The sequence below is a fragment of the Eriocheir sinensis genome, chromosome 63 (assembly GCF_024679095.1).
Source record: "Eriocheir sinensis breed Jianghai 21 chromosome 63, ASM2467909v1, whole genome shotgun sequence".
NCBI lineage: Eukaryota > Metazoa > Arthropoda > Malacostraca > Decapoda > Varunidae > Eriocheir > Eriocheir sinensis.
Genome location: NC_066571.1, coordinates 4,424,453 through 4,444,795, shown reverse-complemented (window position 1 = coordinate 4,444,795; position 20,343 = coordinate 4,424,453). Strand labels below are relative to the sequence as shown.

Here is a 20,343-nt window from a genome sequence, read left to right as displayed (position 1 = left end):
CGAGAAAAATTAATCCGGACAAGGAAAGGTTTTGCTGGTGCCAGGGATCGAACCCGTGACCAGCGAGACGGGAGAGCCACTCCTTAACCAGTCGGCCAAAGAGGTATCCCTACTCACAGAGTGAGTTAGGGGAGGCTCGCCCATCAGGGAAGTCGCTGCACTACAGAAGCAGTTCTGAGGAAAGAGTGACACATCACATTTGACAACCATTTAATGAGTGTTAATAACTTAAATTTGTGAACTGCATTGATCTCCCAAACAGAATACACTTCCTGAAACAAATATAACACCTAAAGTTTCCACATAACAGCCATCCACTATAAATTAACATAAACATCAGTAAAAGACAAAACTTTTCACACAGCTGGAATACCCACCGAACATGTCCCATCTGCCAGCTACGTAGACCAGGGGTGCTCAGCTGCTGGTCCATCATTAATGTTTAGGATATGAATTAGGATGTGAATTATTCATGTTTCACTCCAAAATGTTAATTGTTCTTCCTTAACCTCAAAACTGTGTGTGTAAAAATGTTTCAATGCAAAATGTTAGCGGTCTAATTGGATTCCTCAAAATTCCACTTGTCAGAAACACCTTTCAAACCAAAATGTCTACTATGTATTTTCCATTATTACTGAAAAAGGAAATTGTCTTTATTGTTATATTTACTGGATGTTGATTTCTGGATTGCAATGAGTTGAGAACCAGAGTGTCAAAATGATATGTTACCAATAGCAGGCTGGCCAGGGAGGCAGAAGGTTAAAAACATACAATCACACTTCCTAATCCTAAGCCAGTCCATAGACTACTACTAACAAGCACAGTCAGCAATATGTAATATGGCTCTGTATCATAAAAACATGAGTACACACACTTTAATTTGATTGTAACCTTCCTGTTAGATACAAAGTCCAGAAATTCACTACATAAAGCACAATTACTAAAAAGATGCACTGAATACTCCCAAGTCCCTGTCTTTATAAAAATAACTATATATGTGCATTATACAACAATCCACTTATTCTTAATCAGAGAAAAGACTCTTTGTTTGAGCTAAAATATAAGCTTTCCTCCATATGGTGGAATCATCTGTACAAAAATACATATATGTATGGGAAAAATCATTAAAATGACAATGATAATTATTAATCATGTGAAACACCTGTGTATGAGAGAGAGAGAGAGAGAGAGAGAGAGAGAGAGAGAGAGAGAGAGAGAGAGGAGAGAGAGAGAGAGAGAGGAGAGAGAGGAGAGAGAGAGACAGAGAGAGCAGATTGTACTCAGACAGGCAACGCGCTTAGGCACGCTCCCCGCGAATGCGACAGGCCAGCTGGATGTCCTTTGGCATGATGGTGACATGCTTGGCGTGGATGGTGCAGAGGTTGGTGTCCTCGAAGAGACCGACGAGGTAGGCCTCGGAGGCTTCCTGCAGAGCCATGACGGCAGAGGACTGGAAGCGGAGATCGGTCTTGAAATCCTGGGCGATCTCGCGCACCAGACGCTGGAAGGGCAGCTTCCTGATGAGCAGCTCAGTGCTCTTCTGGTAGCGGAGGATCTCACAAAGGGCCACGGTCCCGGGCCTGTAGCGATGAGGCTTCTTGACTCCTCCAGTGGCCAGGGCCGACTTGCGAGCGGCCTTGGTGGCCAGCTGCTTGCGGGGCGCCTTGCCACCAGTGGATTTCCTGGCAGTCTGCTTGGTAGACGAACAAGGCGAACAAGACGTGCAGGTGGAAGAGCCAGAAAACATCGTACAGCATCTCATCGCTTCCTCCAGCAAGGAGGAGCTCGCAAGGCATCTTGTTCAGCTCCAGCAAGAGACTCAGAGGCAGAAACTAATCATAACAAGATACAGGGAGGAGAAAAAGCTTCTCCTGAATCAAAAAGTCGCAATAGCAAAAACTCTATGTCTCTTTGAACAGATCGAAACCTCTGAGTTGGAGCAGAATCACCCACAAATTGCCAACAGTGAGGTGGAGTTATCCTTTGGCAGGATTCCAGGCTACACCCACTGGATCAGGAGAGACCAGCAGGGAAGACAAGGCGGCGGTGTGGCAGTGTGCCTCAAGGAAGGAGTGCAGGCCCAGAGACTTGAAGTAGAGACACCACCCACGACAGAGGCGGTGTTTCTCAAAGTAATTCTGGCAGATGGCACTGCCCTCCTCCTGTGTGCCATGTACCGCCCCCCAAGGCAAGGGCCTGCCCCCCTGGATTTTCTGACGGAGCAAATGGATGACCTGCTGACTCGCCATCGCTGCAGGCACGTCCTAATCGTGGGCGACTTAAACCAGCACATGGAGGGAGCCGCCTACGAGAATCTCCTGACGGTGCAGGGTCTGACAGATCATGTCACCTTCCCAACCCATGAGCGAGGCGGGACGCTGGACCCCGTTATCTCGGACCTGGGAGAGGGCAGGGTCATGTGCCAACAGCTTGGGCCGGTTGGCAGCTCTGACCACCACGCCATCCTGACCCGAGCAGACGTGGGCGTGGCGCGGGATGAGGCCACTTCCCACACCATCTGGCTGTGGGACAGAGCTGACTGGCCCTCCCTTAAAAGAGACCTGGGTGATATTTGGCTCCGTCACCCTCCCGCTCCAGGATTACGTCAGGATCCTCGGAGTGGACTTGGACCGAGAGCTGCGCTTCGACCGCCACCTGAAACACGTCGCCCACCAAGCCACCCTACGTGTCTCTGCCCTTCGTAGAGTGGATAATTTCCTCGACAAGCGAGGAATTATGCTCCTTTACAAGGCCCAGGTAAGATCCTACCTGGAGTACGGGGCTCTGACCTGGATGTCCGGCGCTGCCACACACCTGCAGAGACTGGACAAGGTGGAGCGACGGGTGCAGTGACTGTTACAGGAGAACAACCCCCAGCCGCCCCCTCAGGATATTATACATCTAGACACTCTGGAGCACCGCTGGGACGTCGTTGCGCTGGTGGTGTTCCACAAGGCCCAGGTACAAGGAGTACCACACCTGGCGAGGCTGAGGCTTCCCCCGCGAGAGGCTCTGAGAGATACGTGAACAGTACTCTCCAGCCACGAGCAGGTCGGAGTGCCAAGGTCACGCGCCAGCCAGCACCAGAGGACCTTCACCTCCAGGGTGTCCCGCCTGTGGAACACGTTCACGGCGGCAGGGCCAACAGTGAGGGAAATGTCCACCCAGCAGGTAAAAGTGGCTGCTCACAGGTGGTGAAAAACATGCACCACACTACTAGTGATGCTAAATACACAGTGAACAAGTGTAAAGGGCTTTTGAAACAATGCTCAAGAAAAAGTGACATTTTAAGCCCTGAAAAGTGCACAGTGAAACATATGCTTCTCGTTACGAACGATCGCATAAAGTGTCGTCGACAATAACAAATATGTTGTGTACTACAAATTGTCAGTTTAAATAAAAAAGAGAGAGAGAGAGAGAGAGAGACAGAGAGACAGACAGACAGATGGAGAGAAAGACATAGACACAGACAGAGAAAGAAAGACAGACAGAAAGAGACAGACAAAAAGAAAGACAGAGGCAGACAGAGACAGAGAAACATGTGTTACCCCCAGAATCATTTAAGGCAGAATTTTCTCTGCATATATTAGTAGGCACCACTTTCAGTTTGTGTGGAAGTTTCGATGAACTTAACTGAGATTAACCAGGCAAGGTAGGTGGTTGGTGATTCTATTTTTCTCTCCACAGAACAAGTTATGGACATTTTCACACTTACATTCAACATGCATATTTGCACGACACCAATTAATCTCAGCAATCAACATCCACCTAATCTAAACACATAATCACATAAGCAAACCATTTAACATCAAAATTGGCATAGTCTTATTTTTCCCCACACATTCCCTGCCAGGTATTCAGTGGGGTCATTATTACACACTAGCACATATGTTGCATTGCATTTATGGTATGATGAGATCCAAGTCTTAGGTGAGTAGCACAAAGGATACAAACCTCTTCCTTACTAGATGGAAGAGTTGATGCAAGGTTGTTAGTGAACGACTCATTAACCACTAGCACCATGAAATCAGTTACTGCCTGACACCTTCATGAAGACAAAATGAACCTATACATGCCTAGGGAAGAACCAGTCATACAAAGGCAATAGATGACCCTGTTTGTTTATGATTGCTTCCCTAATAACACCACAATAAACTGGTCATAAGCAACCCTGTGTTATTTTGCTTCAAGAGTTCTTGTTTGCATAAAGTCTTAGTTTTTATACATACTGTCCACTGTTGGCTGAAATCTAAGGTAAGAGACATAGTTCATCTTCAAGACCATTTCCAGCACTCAAGAAAATAATAAAGTCCAGTCTCACAACAAGTAAAGCTATTTGTTAAGTAAACAACCCAGTGATAATATGGCCCACAGATCCATTCACACAGCATTCAGGCTCCCAGGTTCATGAGGCCACACAATCAATCTTGCAGCTCTTACTGCCTCCAAGTTTGCCATGAACTGACTTTTAGAATACAGTACAGCAAAGATCCCTAATATTTAATATCTCAACTTAAAACCTTAACGTTATTCAATAAAATCAAGCTGTAGTGTTAAAACAAACAGTATGGATAGTAAAACTTCCTCTGGTTTTAAGTTAAATAAATAAATATGATCTGAGCCACTTATATTACTATATTACTCTCATCTTAAGAATTCTTGGGCAAATACAAATGGCTAAATTCAAAATCTGATTATAAAAATAATGCATATATTACATTACATATGTATACTGTGCAATAAGAGTTGGTCTCACTGATTATAACTAGGACCACTTGAACCAGGAGGCGAGGTATCCACTTTTCTGGGACTGGCTGGATTCACTGCCTTGAGAAGATATGGAATTCTTCTTACTTTGGTTTCTTGACTCTTGGAGATCTTGACCCTCCTCCTCCTCCCCTTCCTTCCCTTCCTGAGACCCGGGTGACCTGTTGCCCTCATCCTCTTTCTGGTGGTGAATTGCATGTATTTAGTCTCTATCTTCGGGGGCAGTATAATAATATTGAAGCATTCAGCTGTATTCTGATATGTGGCTTGGGGAGTCAATAAATGAATCAGAGGAAGAAGTGTGCATGAGGTTAAGAAATCTTACAGTATGAGTGAATTACAAATACTCAACTGATATCTGATCTACCAACAGCAGTACACAAAACTTGTAACTAATTAAAGCCTTCTGATGATATACTGATGGAAGCATTAAATAATTCTTAGCTGACCTTTTGAGCTAGCCGGACCTTCTCATTGGTCTTCTCCTGCATCCCAGTCTCATAGTCCCTCACGTCCTCCAGGGTCATCCCATACCACTCATCAATCCAGGCAAAGGCTTGACGATGGCCCAGCAGCAAGATGTTCCGGATGGCCTGAGGAGGAAGACAATGCCCAGCTTAACCCGGTAGCAGCGACAGGCCAAATGTGTGGCTTTACTGTGTAGCAGCGACAGGCCAAATTTGTGCCATGATTCAACCCCCCCAAAATAGATGATACATAATCTGATCATAAATGCTTTGATATGTATTATGAAATGGTTTGTGTGAGGGATGATATTTTCTCATTTTTCTTGCTTAGAGGGACCATTAAGAAACATGATCCCTGCTGCTACTGGGTTAATGAAATACACTTCCAGGCCTCCATCAAATATCTCCCAATTCCAGGTCTGCATCAAGTATCTTTCACCGTTGCAGGAATTCCATCTCAAAGGAAAACTGATGATAAAGTCCAGTCAGCACATAAAACACAAGTACAGTAAACCTTCTATTCAACAAACATCAGATTAATTGAGGAGTACAAACCTTCAGACCATTTTTCTAATATAACTGTTTTTGTTTTTATTTGATGCCACTCATGGTATGATTTGATACAGAACTATTTTGAAGTAATTAAAAGTATCAACATGTTTCATAATTGAACAACTCTACCTCTGTCACTCCAGCCAAACTATTGCTTGTATTTTATTGAGTAGCTTGATTCTAATAATACATAAAGATAAAACAACTTGGTATCCCCCTGTTAACTAGAGGGTAGTGTAATGTTCCTTCTACTTACACGGTGCACAAACTCCTCCACTTTAGTCTGTAGTCCAAACACTTGGAAAGACACGTCAACCAGCTTGTATGAGCACATAATCACATCACAACACTTGTCCCAACCTTTCTCGAGGGGACCCCGGCCAGTCTTCTTGGACCTGAACAAAGACGGGTCCTGGAGAAGAGGAACAAAGGTAAAGACAAAGTAATCATTATTCCTTTCATTCCTTAACCCAAACATTAGTTCTCATTTCCATACATGTATTTATATCGGTCTTTATATTTTCTCTTGATGACCTGTCGTGGATCTCAGGAACACTCTTAATACCACTACTAATAATAATAATCAAATGCTATTGCTATTACTACAACTACTGCTTTTTCCAGAGTTTCTATACAGTGTTGATCCTCACCTCATCCTCCTTATAATGCTTTTCATCCACGGGGTCGGTGAGAATGTCCACCCTGTCAACAATCCTCTGCTGAAGCTCCTCCTCCTTCATCTCCAGACACTGAAACACAACACCACACTTGGAGTAACAAGGAGGGACATGATCAGAAATAAATACATCACAGAGATGGCACATGTACGACAGTTCGGAGACAAGGCAAGAGGCAAGACTGAGAGAAGAGAGAGGTAGATTATGTTATGAGGAGGATACTGAGGATGGAGCTGCTAAAAAGAGGAAGACCAAGGAGGATCATGGATGTCAGAGAGGAGGATATACAGAAGGTTGGAGTGACAGAGGGAGAGGTAGCTGATAGAGGTAGAGTTGATTCACTGTGACGACCCTCAACGTGGACAAGCCGAAAGAAGAAATACAACACGGTCAGAACTCACAATAATTATCAAATCAAAGTAGTGTGTGTTTGCCAATTTCTATGCACCATTCCTATTACTACTCTCATCAGGAAACTACACTACTATAGTAAGTGTGTAAGCTCCCTAACCAAACCCAAACTACTACAAAAATTCCTTGTACAGTGTTTGATGTGAATATAGAAAGTAAGGAACATGAGGAAACCACACGAAAAAATCTCTTTGGTATCGGATATTGAGTAGAATAAAACCAGGCCATTACGAAGAATACAGTTTGATTTGGAGGCTCACCATGACACTGCATTGCTTTGTGTTGAAAATAGTGAGAAACAAAAGGAAACCACACAGGAAATCTCTTTAGTATTGGACATTGAGTAGAAAACCTGAGCCATTATGGGAAATACAGTTTGGTTTGAGTGCTGACAATTACACTGTGTTGTGGGGTGTTAAAACAAAAGGTAAGAAACATGAGGAAAATCTCTTTAGTATTGGACACTGAGTAGAAAACCTGAGCCATTATGGGATATACAGTTTGGTTTAAGTGCTGACAATTACACTGTGTTGTGGGGTGTTGAAACAGAAGGTAAGAAACATGAGGAAACCACACGGAAAATCTCTTTAGTATCAGATTTTGAGTAGAAAAAGCAGGCCATTATGGAGAACACAGTTTGGTTTGGGGCTCACAATGACACTGTGTTGCTTGGTGTTAATATAGGTAAGAAATATGAGGAACCAACATGGAAAATCTCTTTAGTATCAGATGATGAGTAGAATAAAAACAGGCCATTATGGAGAACACAGTTTGGTTCGGGGCTCATGCAATTATGCTGTGTTGTTTGGTGTCAATATAGAAGGTAAAAAATAACAAGACACCACACAGAAAATCTCTAGAATCAGGTGATGAGTAGAATAAAAACAGGCCATTATGAAGAATAGTTTCATTTGGGGGTTCACAATGACACCGTGTTATTTGATGTTAACACAGAAGGTAAGACATTTGGTAGGGCTGGTAGGCTCTCTTGAGGGACCCATTAGTGACGCAGGTGAATATTATTTATAGTGGCTGCCGTGGTATATGACTTTTTGCTTGGCCCATACTGACCCCCGGTGCTCCCCTTAACCCTATCACTGCGCATGGCAAGGAAGCGACTATCCCCTCAGGCACACTCTGGCAGCCCAGCGGGGGGAGGGGAGTCTCTTTTAACCTCTGCATCTCAAAAACTATTCATCACAGCTAAAAAACAAAAACACCATTGGAAAGAGGAGGCCAAGATCTATAGGATTTGGTTATGTATGCCTCTCCTGCAAATGTACATGCACGTTCAGGGGGGTGTTGCCTGTGAACACTTACATCAGTGCGTTAGCGATGGTCAGCCATATTGAGGCAGGACATCTCTCCATGAGGTACTGGCAAGATAGTATTGCCAACTGCAAAATTTACAACTATTTGGTCAAAGAATCAGTCAGGTGATAAGTGAAACTATGCAAAAATGCAGCTATATTGGACAAGAACATCCACCAGTTACTCGTCCATAGATTTTCCGCGCTAGACTGATATGATTTTCCACCAAATTTAGTGGAGAACCCACTCAATTGGCAATCCTGTTTTGTGAGAAATAGTGTTGGAACACTCTCATATGTCGGAGATTTGAGTGTGGCTGGAACTCGCAGCGAGCGTTTAGCACCACCAGCAAATGCGCTACCGATTGCTGCTAGCGTTTAGCAATGAAAGGGTTAAATAAAGTCGCTGAAGTTAGGGTTGATTGCAGATCTGGGCAGCATGTGGGTAATCTTCCACCATTCGGCAAAGGCTTGAAAAATCGTCTTTTGGTGGGACTCGATCCTAGGTCCACAGGCTCACCACACCCGCACGCTGACCACTCGGCCACCGCCTCCCCATAGGATAGTCACGATAGTGTATAGTATAGGATGTTGAGTAGCAAAAACAGGTCATTTGCATAGAAAAAGTTACAGTTTGATTTGGGTGCTCACAATGACACTGTGTTGTATGGCGTTAATACAGATGAGAAATATGAGGAAACAACACAAAACCTATTTAGTATTGGATATCAAGTAGAAAAACAAAAGGACCATGATGGAGTATACAATTTGGTTTTGGTGCTCCTAATGACACTCTGTTGGACTGTGGAATTGACCTGAACTGACTGGACTGAACTGGCCTGCATAAACTAGTGTACTTACATTTTCCGATGAGCCGTTGTTGTTTTCATAGCGGGTGCGGATTTTGATGGAAAACCTCGGGATGACTGAGCACTGCAAAGAACAAAGTTATGGAATGATTTTGTGTGTATGTAACTAGCTAGGATCGGTGTGTTTGTGCCCTTCACTAATGAAACTTACTGTTCAGGTGCTGAATAAAAAAATAAAATAAAGCAGTAAAAGATCATTCATCTAAATTCCATTGGTCCAAAAATATATACCAATACTCTGAATTCTTGAAGGGAAGAAATTGTAATCTGATATTACTCACTGCCTTTGAATGCCTACTGATGGCCATTTTAGCTACCATACAATCGTCTAAAAAATCCGAATTCTAAACATATTCAGGTTTGATGGTATTCAGATTAAGGAACTTTTACTGTAGAGTGAGGCTTAGATTTCCAGTGAATCAGGGAAACTTAAACATAACAAAAGACATTCAGGTAGTGTAGAACCAGTCAAAATAAATCCTACATTAAAAAATTGTTTACTTGAAGAAAAAAAAAAATATATATATATACTTTAATAATTCTGGGAGATACAGTTGCAGACAAAATACAATAATCAACCTAACTCTAAACTCACTGTAACTCATTAGCCTTGTTTCATGTGGTAAGTCATTCTCCTTCAACACCATTTCATCCCCCACTCCCCTCCCTTACTTTCTCTCCCTCCACTATTTTCCTGCCTCACATGACTTGCCAGGCAGAAAGAGGCTACAGAGTCAAGGTTAGAGGAAGGTGGACCAGTGTCTTTGTCCACAACTATAAATACAGATATTCATTCACTTAGACCTTAAAGTCATCAGCGATTTCTTTCATATGTAGTATCTATGTGTTACAGAAAATGAAATTAGTAAAAGAGAGAAAAAATGCAAATATTGATGATGAAAATACATCTAATTTTTGTAACCCTCAGTTCTCAGTCTGAGGATATGTTGCTAAGTTGTCTGACAGTGCAGGGAATTAATGAATGACATGCTAAATAACAGTGCAAAGTGTGAAATTGCTGTGTAATGTGTGAATCACAATTGGAGACAAAACTCTCTAAAACCAGCAAAGCTTCACTACAGCAGAAAGCGTTATACTTACTGTATATTCTGTCGCCACAGCATGTCACATGCAAAAGAACAAAAATTAGCGTTAAGCGTGGATTAAATAAGTTTGAGCTGTAATACGAGATTATGTGTAAAACAATGTATGTGGTGACCAACTCAGGCCACAGATATTAAAGAAATATTAAAGAAAAATTATTTTGAGTCCCCAACTTGACCTGAAAATTATATATCCTTTACAAAACATAAAACCTAATATACATGCTTTTGTCCCTATAAAACCCCCTTAATACTTGGGCACAATGTGACTTAAAGATGTTGTATGTACATCACTAACTGGAAGAATAGTTAGACTGCAGTTACAATCAACCCAATATTTAAGTAACCGTAAAAGCCTTTGATAATTGCACTGACACTGGTTTGCAAAGCAGAGAGGCTTCAGTAATGGGGTATATTCAACCTTACCAGATGTCACTACCAACTATGTCTTTGTGCCCAAGAAGCTAGAACTGTTCTTTCAATTATTGTAAATTACCTGTGTTTCTATGGGACTTTTAATAATTACACTTCAATACAATAAATGATACTATTGTTGGTAAAAATAAAGTTAATCATTCTCGTTGTTCTGCTTATTGGTAAACGAGAGAAAATAAATTGCTATTGAAAGCTTCTCCTCATTAAAAATCTTTCTTGCATGAAAACCCTGCAAAATCAAGCAGAATTGGACTCTTTAAAAAATTATTTTTATATTACAATATTTGCTGAGTGTCTGCTTTGGGTGTATCAGTCTCGCCTTCAATGAAATTTATCAAAAACATTAAGGTGTTTCACAACTCAACAGAAACTGCAGCATCCATTGTTTGATCTCTGTGGGGAACACTGGCTTCCGCTCCCATAGTGATACACTCCGCCCTCAACTCCTGGCCTTAAACGTCATCACCTTTGACCTGCCCACCATCTTAGTACCGGCAGGCATCCACCCAAGGTCTTGGTCCACCCCACACAACAACCAGCAGTCAGTTGAGGGCAGAGTGTAACAGGCTGGAAGCGGAAGCCAGTGACCTCACGGAGAATCAAACACCTGGCTGTCCTAACGTTGGGGTGCTTCTGCCAAGTTGCTTGACACCTTAAAATGGGTCTTGATTAATTTCATCGAGGGCGAGACTGATACACACAAAGCAGGTACTCAGCAAATATTGTAATATAAATGGAATTTTTAAAAAGTCCAATTCTGCTTCATTTTGCAGGGCTTTCATGCAAGCAAGATTTTTAATGAGGAGAAACTTCCAACGGTCATATAATTTCTCTCATTTACCAATAAATAAAAGAATGAGAATGATCAACTACTTTTTTATCAACAATAGTATCACTTATTATAGTGAAGTGTAATTGTTACAAGTCCCAGAGAAACAATGATAATTGACAATAACTGAAATAAAAGTTCAAGCTTCTTGGGCAAAAAGACATTTATACAGTCAAACCTCAGTTTACGAGTCCCTTAGTTTACGAGTGTTTTGATTTACAAGCAAAAAAATCCCACACAAAATGCCTTGGTTTACAAGCAGTGACTTGGTATACGAGCATCCTGTTTGTTCCTTTTTTGTCGCCACCCCCCGGGTGGGGACACGGGCTATATGGAAGCCCTCATGCTCAAGCGCGTACGTCCTCTAAGTGATGGCTCATGAAGGGGAGGGGAGGATGCTGATAGACCGACTCTATCGGCTTACGTCAGCCTAGCTGAACAAGTTGGTCTTTCAACGAGGACTGGCGTGTCTCTTTGTACAAGTCGAAGACGTTAGCGTGGGTTCCCTTTTTTCACTGCAAGATGAGAGTGCTCAGAGCAGAAAACAATGGGAAGAGAGCCTCAGTCAGGGCGGCCACCTTGATCTAAAATAAATAAGGAACGCAACATCCCATCCTCCAATACAGAACGAATCCATATTTTAAGGAACGGATGGCAACCCTAAAATTTCTCTGGCCTGCCATGACTGACAGCCGCTGCCCGCTGCTGGTGAAGTCAAGAGGAAGGGGGAAGAGATGTTACAATGCGTATTTTACACATACTTCAGGACGACCTTGACAAACATAATTTTATAGTCTGATTTTGTGGTTCACCGAAAAATGCACTTATTACATTTTTAAGACACTGAATTTTATCTTCTTAACCATTCAGACAGGCAAATATGAAACAAACGGCATTCTGTATTTTGAGGAAAGGGTGGCAAGTTTGCAACCCTACAGTGTCATCTGGCAATATATGGCCTTCTTGAATGACCCCCCCATTCTTGAGACTGTTTTTCACCTCCATCCCGTAATCCGCCGGAGCACTTTATCTAGTCCATGTGACTGGATGAACCAACACTGTTTCTCACTTTGTCACTCATCAAAGACAACACGCGTTAATTTAGTCACAGTTACGAGATCTACAGTTCATTAGGTGTATTGCAGTAGCTACTTAACATCATTGCATGCGATGGAGTTTCTTAAGACGTCCTACAAATATTGACAAATGGCATCGTTTCAATTTCTTGTTTCTAACGACGATGATGTTTCCATACCGGGAAGTTCTTACTTATCATACAGTGATGCTTTAAAATGGTCTGTGGTACAACAGTAACACAAAAGTAACCTCGTGAACTCTATGTCCACCCCCACCTGGCAGGCTTACCCATAGGAAGCTCAGGAAATGGTCATCGCCATAGGCCTACGAAGGTGTGGCCAGCAAAACAGGAGCTCTACCCAGCCCCACCGCAGCTTGCGCAGGACCCCAGATTCTTGCCAAGAATTGGGGGGAATTCTTTAAAATTTGACACACCAGAACAAGAAACGCAAGAATTTCGCAAGATTTGGGGTTAATTCTTGCTCGGTCTAGGGTCATTCTTGACCGCAAGATGACGGCTCAACTCTCAGTCTGCGTTGTAAACTCGTAGAAATAGCATCCATGCGCTCGTGCCATGTTTTCAACACTACAGTGAGAGTTTTTTGTGCTTTTAAAATGTCCCCCAGAAAGATGGTTAAAAGGGATAGTACAGCAAAGAAGAAAACAGGAGCAGTGGATACTATGCTCACAACAGGAACAGGGGGTGAGCCTCGGCATTTTGTATACCCTCCTGGAAGTGACTGACTAACATTCACCCTCCATCTCGGACGATGTGTCGAGTTAGCTTCACGTTGGTGGTCGAATGTAGTTCCGCTGCCTCGAGAATAGGGAAACTGCAGCTGCTAAACCCCGGGGCGAAGCCTACCCCTCGAGCATAGCTAGCGGTTGCGGGAATCTCCGTAATAACCATAACACATTGATTTGTGTTTCATATTATTTATCATCCCTAAAAAAAAGTAAAGCAAAATAACTTTAATCCTGTTAAAAAATAACATGTAAAATGATTTTTAAATAATTTTTTTTTGACATATGGGACGCACTAATGCGATTTACATTAATTTCAATGGGGAAATTCGTTTTGGTTTACGAGTGTTTTGGTGTGCGAGTAATATTCCGGAACAAATTAAACTCGTAAACCAAGGTTTGACTGTAGTTGGGTAGTTGGTGGTGACATCCGCTGGCTGGTAACTCTGAATATACCCCATTAACGTATGTGTTTGTATTTATGTTGTCTTTCTTTTCTATAAATAAAAAGTCCCACAGATACATAATCAATGAAAAGATACACATACACAAAAAAGCTATGGTTTCCAAGATTACACTAACGACCAGTGCATTTTTTTATTCAAAGGCTGCATCTGATGAAGCAAATTTGAGATTAAATACTATTATAAATCACAGACGGCGATCTGCAAACACATACCAGACCATAAAGATAAAATTGGAGTATCACAATGTGTTAAATCCGAAATTATTAAAAATCTCCATGCTGCAAATCACTAAACCTAACGAATCCAATCTGAGGCATTCAGTCTGTTCATCACATGCCAAACCAGAGAATAAGATCTGAAAAATTAATGAGAATATATATATATATATATATATATATATATATATATATATATATATATATATATATATATATATATATATATATATATATATATATATATATATATATATATATATATATATATATATATATATATATATATATATATATATATATATATATATATATATATATATATATATATATATATATATATATATATATATATATATATATATATATATATATATATATATATATATATATATATATATATATATATATAATGTTGTCTGTATATATATGTATGTTGTCTGAGAGAGTACACATTTTTTACACGTCAAAAAGTTCCAGCCAAGCTCCGAAAGGCCAAAACTAGGGCAAATTCAAATTAGCATTTGACCAAGAAGCAACTCAGTCTCAAAAAAGATATTTCGGTCTCCAAGGCTATTTGACATGCTCTTTCCGATGAGACCATAAAAAAAGAGGATAAAAAACTGGCGTGATGGTCAAATAACTGATTGAACATGGGTCATTTTTTGCATTTTTTTTGTTTGTGACCAACTTTGATAGGGTCTAATGCTCTCTAATAGCTCAGATTAGTCATTTTCAGCACCTCAAAGCATATAGCAACTGAGTAAAGGACCCCTAAAAACGCCTCCGTGAAACTGCCAGTCCCGGTTCCGGTGTTTGGGGTCAAATACAGGGGTACTGTATCTTGGAAACTATAGCAGCTACAGAGCTGAAATTTTGCACAGGTCTGTTTGGGCCAAGTACCAACTTGTGTACAAAATTTCATCAAAATCTGAGATGGTGAGGTGGGGAGCATTGGACCACTTGATATGGAATGACCTGTATGCGCGTCCTCGGATATGGTACGGGGCACACAAGGACACAGTATACGCGTCCTCATGTTGAAAGGGTTAACATGAGACCCAAATCTGGGGTACATTTCTGATACAACACAATTATCTCCTATTTAGTACAAATGAAATTATAAAAGTATTAAAAATCCACTCTGTGCAACAGTGGCAAGTAAGTCAAATATGAGAAACAAGCAGCCACGGACTTGATAAGTTTTTTAGAACTCTATTCTTGGTAGCAACACAGCAAGTGTTATGTTCTTTATGAGTCACATAGTGCCAACATGCTACATCAACTGACTGAATGTAAGCAGACCATTTCATGTTCCATAATCTTATCTATGTCAATTCATGAGCATTAGTGTGAGCAAGATATCTGTCCTAACATTCTTCCTTCTCATTAATTTTGGTTTTATTCAGTTACAACAAAAGTTAAGTTCAGAATTCTTTAACTAACTGAACCTGTGCAACAGTTTTTCTTTTAGCCCTTGGCCACCCCCCTCCAGGGGGTGGCCACGTCAGAAGTGTCTCCATCTCTCCCTGTTCTGGCACTCCCTCTCAGCACATTCAATCCTGCTACTTCCAACTCTCTCGCTCCAATACTCACTCACCCTATTAATCCACTTCACAGGTGGTCTTCCCCTGACACCCTCTTCCTTAACCCGGTAGCAGCGACGGGCCAAATTTGTGACTTTACCGTGTAGCAGCGACGGGCCAAATTTGTGCCATAATTTAAACCCCAAAAAATAGATGATACATAATCTGATCACAAATGCTTTGATATATATTATGAAATAGTTTGTGTGAGGGGTGATTTTTTCTCATTTTTCTCGCTTGGGGGACCATTAAGAAACATGATCCCCGCTGCCACCGGGTTAATCCTTCCCTCATACACTCTCATCACAAATTCATTCTCCCCCATTTTTATCACGTGTCCAAACCACCTCAATGCACCCACTCCACCACTCCACACTCCACTCCTTTCGCTGTCACACCGATACCAAACTACTCATACACACTTTCATTACTTTCTCCATCCCATCCTGACACATCATATGCACCTCTTATATAACTAATTTCCACTGCACATATTCTCGATTGCTGTGCCACATTCCACGTCCACGTCTCTGACAAATATGACAGAGTTGGCAGGATAATACTATTCCTTATTCCCCTCTTTACCTCCATGCTCACACTACTTCCTTTCATAACTGCTCTTTCCCTCACCTCACCTTCCATACTGCAATGCTTACATAAAAGTTCTTAAATATTTAAACTCAGTCACCTCCTCCATTCTATCCTCCCCTAACCTTATCCTACACTTCGTTGTACCCTTTGCTCTAACTCTGTACAGCTTTGCAAAATCAATGCCCTGTTCTCTCACCCTCTCAAATACCATAACTTTACTCTTTCCAGCATTCACTCTCAGCATTCTCCTCTTACACACCCTGTCAAACTCATCCACTATCCTCTGCAGCATCCCCTCATTCTCTGCCAACAACACTGAGTCATCTGCAAACAGGCCCGCAACCAGTGACTCCTCATATATATATATATATATATATATATATATATATATATATATATATATATATATATATATATATATATATATATATATATATATATATATATATATATATATATATATATATATATATATATATATATATATATATATATATATATATATATATATATATATATATATATATATATATATATATATATATATATATATATATATATATATATATATATATATATATATATATATATATATATATATATATATATATATATATATATATATATATATATATATATATATATATATATAAAAAACCAAACTCACAGCTACTGGAAACCATGGCTCCAACCTGGTGCACTGGTAGACTCCTTCCGTTAGCAAACACTTACAAGATACCTACAAGCTCTCCACTAAGATAACAGGCTGTTACTTTTCTGACCTGTTTCTGTGTAAGGGTAGTAATTCCACGCTCGCTCCGTGAGGTAAATGAATCTGGGGCAATATGCTTGAATCCATGTGGGCAGCTTTCTGTAAACACAGAGCAGATTAACAGCCAACTAAGGCACCAGTGCTTTTGATAAACAAAGCAATGTCAAGAATAGCAAACTATCACACTCCTTAAAGGGGAAGGTGTGCAATAAGGGAATATGGCTCAGAAACTTAGTGCCTCACAAAACATCAAGATAAAAAAAACAAGAAGTGAACAAAGGAATGAATGTGAAACATATACATCATGGAGAGATAAGTGGAAAGCATTATGAATGAAGGTGTGTCTTTGCAGGCAAAGGTTGAAGCTAATCTAATGATTAAAAAAGAAGTGGATTTGGGGAGGTGGTATCATGAGTAGAAGTGATAAAATATTGATAACCAAAGTAACAGAGTGGACAACCCCAAAGATGTAGAAGTCAGGGTTGACAGATGAGGATGAAATTAGCCAGTAAAGGATAGAGTATGATAAAATCACAGAGAAAGATATAGAACACTGGGAAAGGTCCTTGTCTAACAGTGGCCTAGTGATGGCTTATATCGATGATGATGACGTGCTATAAGTAGCTTCACCCTACACTGCATCTGCTCAAGGAACACACTGGCTAACTGCCATCTTGTTTTTTGTCAGCAACACCATGACTTTTTTTTTTTTTTTTTTTCAAGCAGGGAGGCAGCTCAAGGGCAACAAAAAAATATTTTTCAGCAGAATGTGTGGAAGTGTTTCTCACTTGGATATCAGTAGGTTATGCAATCACTTACTAATGTCCTACTCCTTCCTCTGTTTGATGTTAAGTGTTATGCTGCAAAGTTTAAGTCAATTTCTTAAGCTTTTTTAATAATGAAACAAATCCTTTACATATTGGGACTAATAGGTGCCAGATATGGAATGTGTGGAACCATATCTTATCAATATCTTCACCTTAATCATAGTTTTTATATGCCCATGAAACAGATGAGTTCAAACACAGATAAAAGATAACTGGAAAGTGATAACATACTGCATGATAGCCAATTATTCTCATCTAATTATTGTTTAGATAATTCTCAGTATTAGCACATCCTATTGACAGCTCCATCAATGATAAATAAAACTTCATTTACTGAAGAAAGACTAATGAAAGTATAATGCAGTGACACATTGAATTTTCCAGTGAACTGAACTGGCAATTGTGAATTTATTCTTCATGCATCTTGAAAATAACTCAACACATATGAATAATGCCTTATCTATCCAGAAACAATTGATCTCTCTCTCTCTCTCTCTCTCTCTCTCTCAAAAACATTTAGCCCTTGGCCTATACCCCGTTACATACATCAAAAAGCCTGAACAACCAAAATCAGCACTCAATAAATAGATAGAAAAATGGATATTTTATTGGCCACACCAGAGCAAAAAGAAACACAGCTACATCCATACATACGATGAAAGATGGATGCGTTTCTCTGTGTACTGGCCCTTGCCGTGGACAGGGTCGGTGTGGGCTGTGTTTTCCACCACCTCCACCCCCTCCCCACCACTGCTCTGCTCCAGGCTGTGGCGTGCAATCATGTACAGCTGACCGATATGATACTGGAATTTGGGACAAGAGATTACTGCACTGAGTCACCTATCTCCACACTAGCAATTATATTTTTTTTCTTCTCTATTGAGCACACTACTCATTATTTCACAAGACTATTAAATGCACATTATTAAAGAGAAACTGAATCCTGCCATGTGCTGTAGCATACTGCAAAGTAGAACTTATTCCTCAATCAAACTTATCAAAGTATTAGGAGGCTTCACTTTTGCATAAATAATTTTTTACAGTATTTACAAAGTCTATACTTGTGGCAAACGATTTGTCAAATATTGGAATAAGAGTAGCCATCCCACATGAGGTTAATATTGTCTTTGTGTACGGTATTGTATCATATTTTTCTGAATGTGGTGCAGTAACTAATAGCTTCCAGAAACATGTACGTAATTAAAGTTATTCAAGTCCACCCCACTACAATTCTAAGGTTGCACAGCAAAACTGTACATCTACTGAAAAAAAAGGGCTAATGTTGAAGGAGTAGCCACCTCTTGTGAAGTTAATACTAATAATATAGATGCTTTTTTCGGTTCCTGAATGCAGCGTAGTAACGAATGACTTTCAGAAAATAGAAGGGGTGGTCAAGGGGGACGAAACCCTCCTGTTAAGGGGGCAAAGCCCCCTTGTTAAGGGGGTTGAGGGGGCAAAGCCCCCCGTTAGGTAAGTTACATTAGGTTAGATTAGTTTAAATTTATTAGCCCATGGACCTAAGTTTGAGTCCCACCAATACACAGTGATTTTTCAAACCATCGCCGAGTGGCAGATTACCCACATGCTGCCCGGATCTTCAGTCAACCCTAACTTCAGCAACTTCGGTAAAGATTTGCTCTCAATGTTGCTTAAACTTGGACAAGATCATTTTAAGTCTGGGTGTTTTTTGATGCTGTTTATCATGGAGATAGTATTTTTCTCCAGAAATCACTAAATGATTGACTTTTCAATGCCATTTGAGGACCCATCGCCACAGCCACAAACTAGCTCGCAGAGAGGTTCAACTTGGGGGACCTCTGAGAAATTGGGGGTTTTGGGTGGGGGAGCATATTCAAACTACTCCAACCAAACTTTACATAACCTAGCCTCTAACGAGGCTTCGCCTCCCTCGACCCCCCTCCTAACCAGGGTGGACCCCCCTCCTAACCAGGGTGGACCCCCCCACATGTATATACGACTTATTTCTGCGAGGAGGTATTTCTCGCAACACTGGCTGGACCATCACCGCGGCCGCCACCAGAGGAGGCTATGCTTTCATGAATATTATCCCCTATTTTCAACAATAAAAAAAGTCCTTGAATTTGATTTAGAAAGTGTTTCCATGATTGTTGAACGTTTGTAGAAAAGAGAAAGCTAGTGATGTTTCATAAGGTAGGTAATGAAATACTGGCACGTTGATAAAACGAATCTTAACCGCGACTTCGTTCAAGTGGAGCATGGGGGGTCAGCATGGGCCAAGCAGGAGTCGTACATCACAGCAGCCACTATAAATAAAATTCGCCTGCGCCACAAACGGACTGGGGTAGCCCAAGAGGCCCCTCAAGAAAGCCTATAGGCAACACCTAAAAGAAAAACAAGTGTGAAAATTACCTCGTCCACGGTCATGGGCATGCAGATCCTGTACTCCTTCAGCATCTTGTCTTCAGGAGGACGGCAGGGGCTCGCTCACACACACACACCCTGTTGGGCCCCTGGCAGCACACACACCCCTGGCACCGCTTGTCACGTCGCCTCCACTGGCTCTGGGGGCTGGGCAGTGATGATTACCATGCGTGGCGCGGCCCAGCGGTCTGCCGTGTTTACCTCAGCACGGGGACGGCCGCTCTGACTCTTGCTCTTGCTG

At 41.1% G+C, this 20,343-nt stretch overlaps 1 protein-coding gene across 1 annotated transcript; it reads right to left on the bottom strand.

Moving 5' to 3' along the window:
• Positions 1 to 196: 196 nt before the first annotated feature.
• Positions 197 to 20,343, bottom strand: LOC126986887 (cytoplasmic phosphatidylinositol transfer protein 1-like). The gene is made up of 9 exons (XM_050843362.1): positions 20,091 to 20,343; positions 18,354 to 18,502; positions 16,883 to 16,971; positions 10,155 to 10,162; positions 9,046 to 9,117; positions 6,437 to 6,535; positions 6,043 to 6,198; positions 5,217 to 5,360; positions 197 to 4,948 (listed from the first exon to the last, which is right to left on the bottom strand). The coding sequence occupies exons 1-9, from the start codon at positions 20,133 to 20,135 to the stop codon at positions 4,766 to 4,768; spliced, it is 945 nt and encodes a 314-aa protein (XP_050699319.1). The 5' UTR covers positions 20,136 to 20,343; the 3' UTR covers positions 197 to 4,765.

Excerpts from the sequence above, each read along its gene's own strand:
- LOC126986887 (XM_050843362.1), bottom strand. The coding sequence starts at position 20,135 with ATGCTGAAGGAGTACAGGATCTGCATGCCCATGACCGTGGACGAG. Across the intron at positions 18,503-20,090 it reads TGCCCATGACCGTGGACGAG|TATCATATCGGTCAGCTGTA; the intron begins GTAATTTTCACA and ends CCCAAATTCCAG. Across the intron at positions 6,536-9,045 it reads ACAACGGCTCATCGGAAAAT|TGTCTGGAGATGAAGGAGGA; the intron begins GTAAGTACACTA and ends GTTGTGTTTCAG.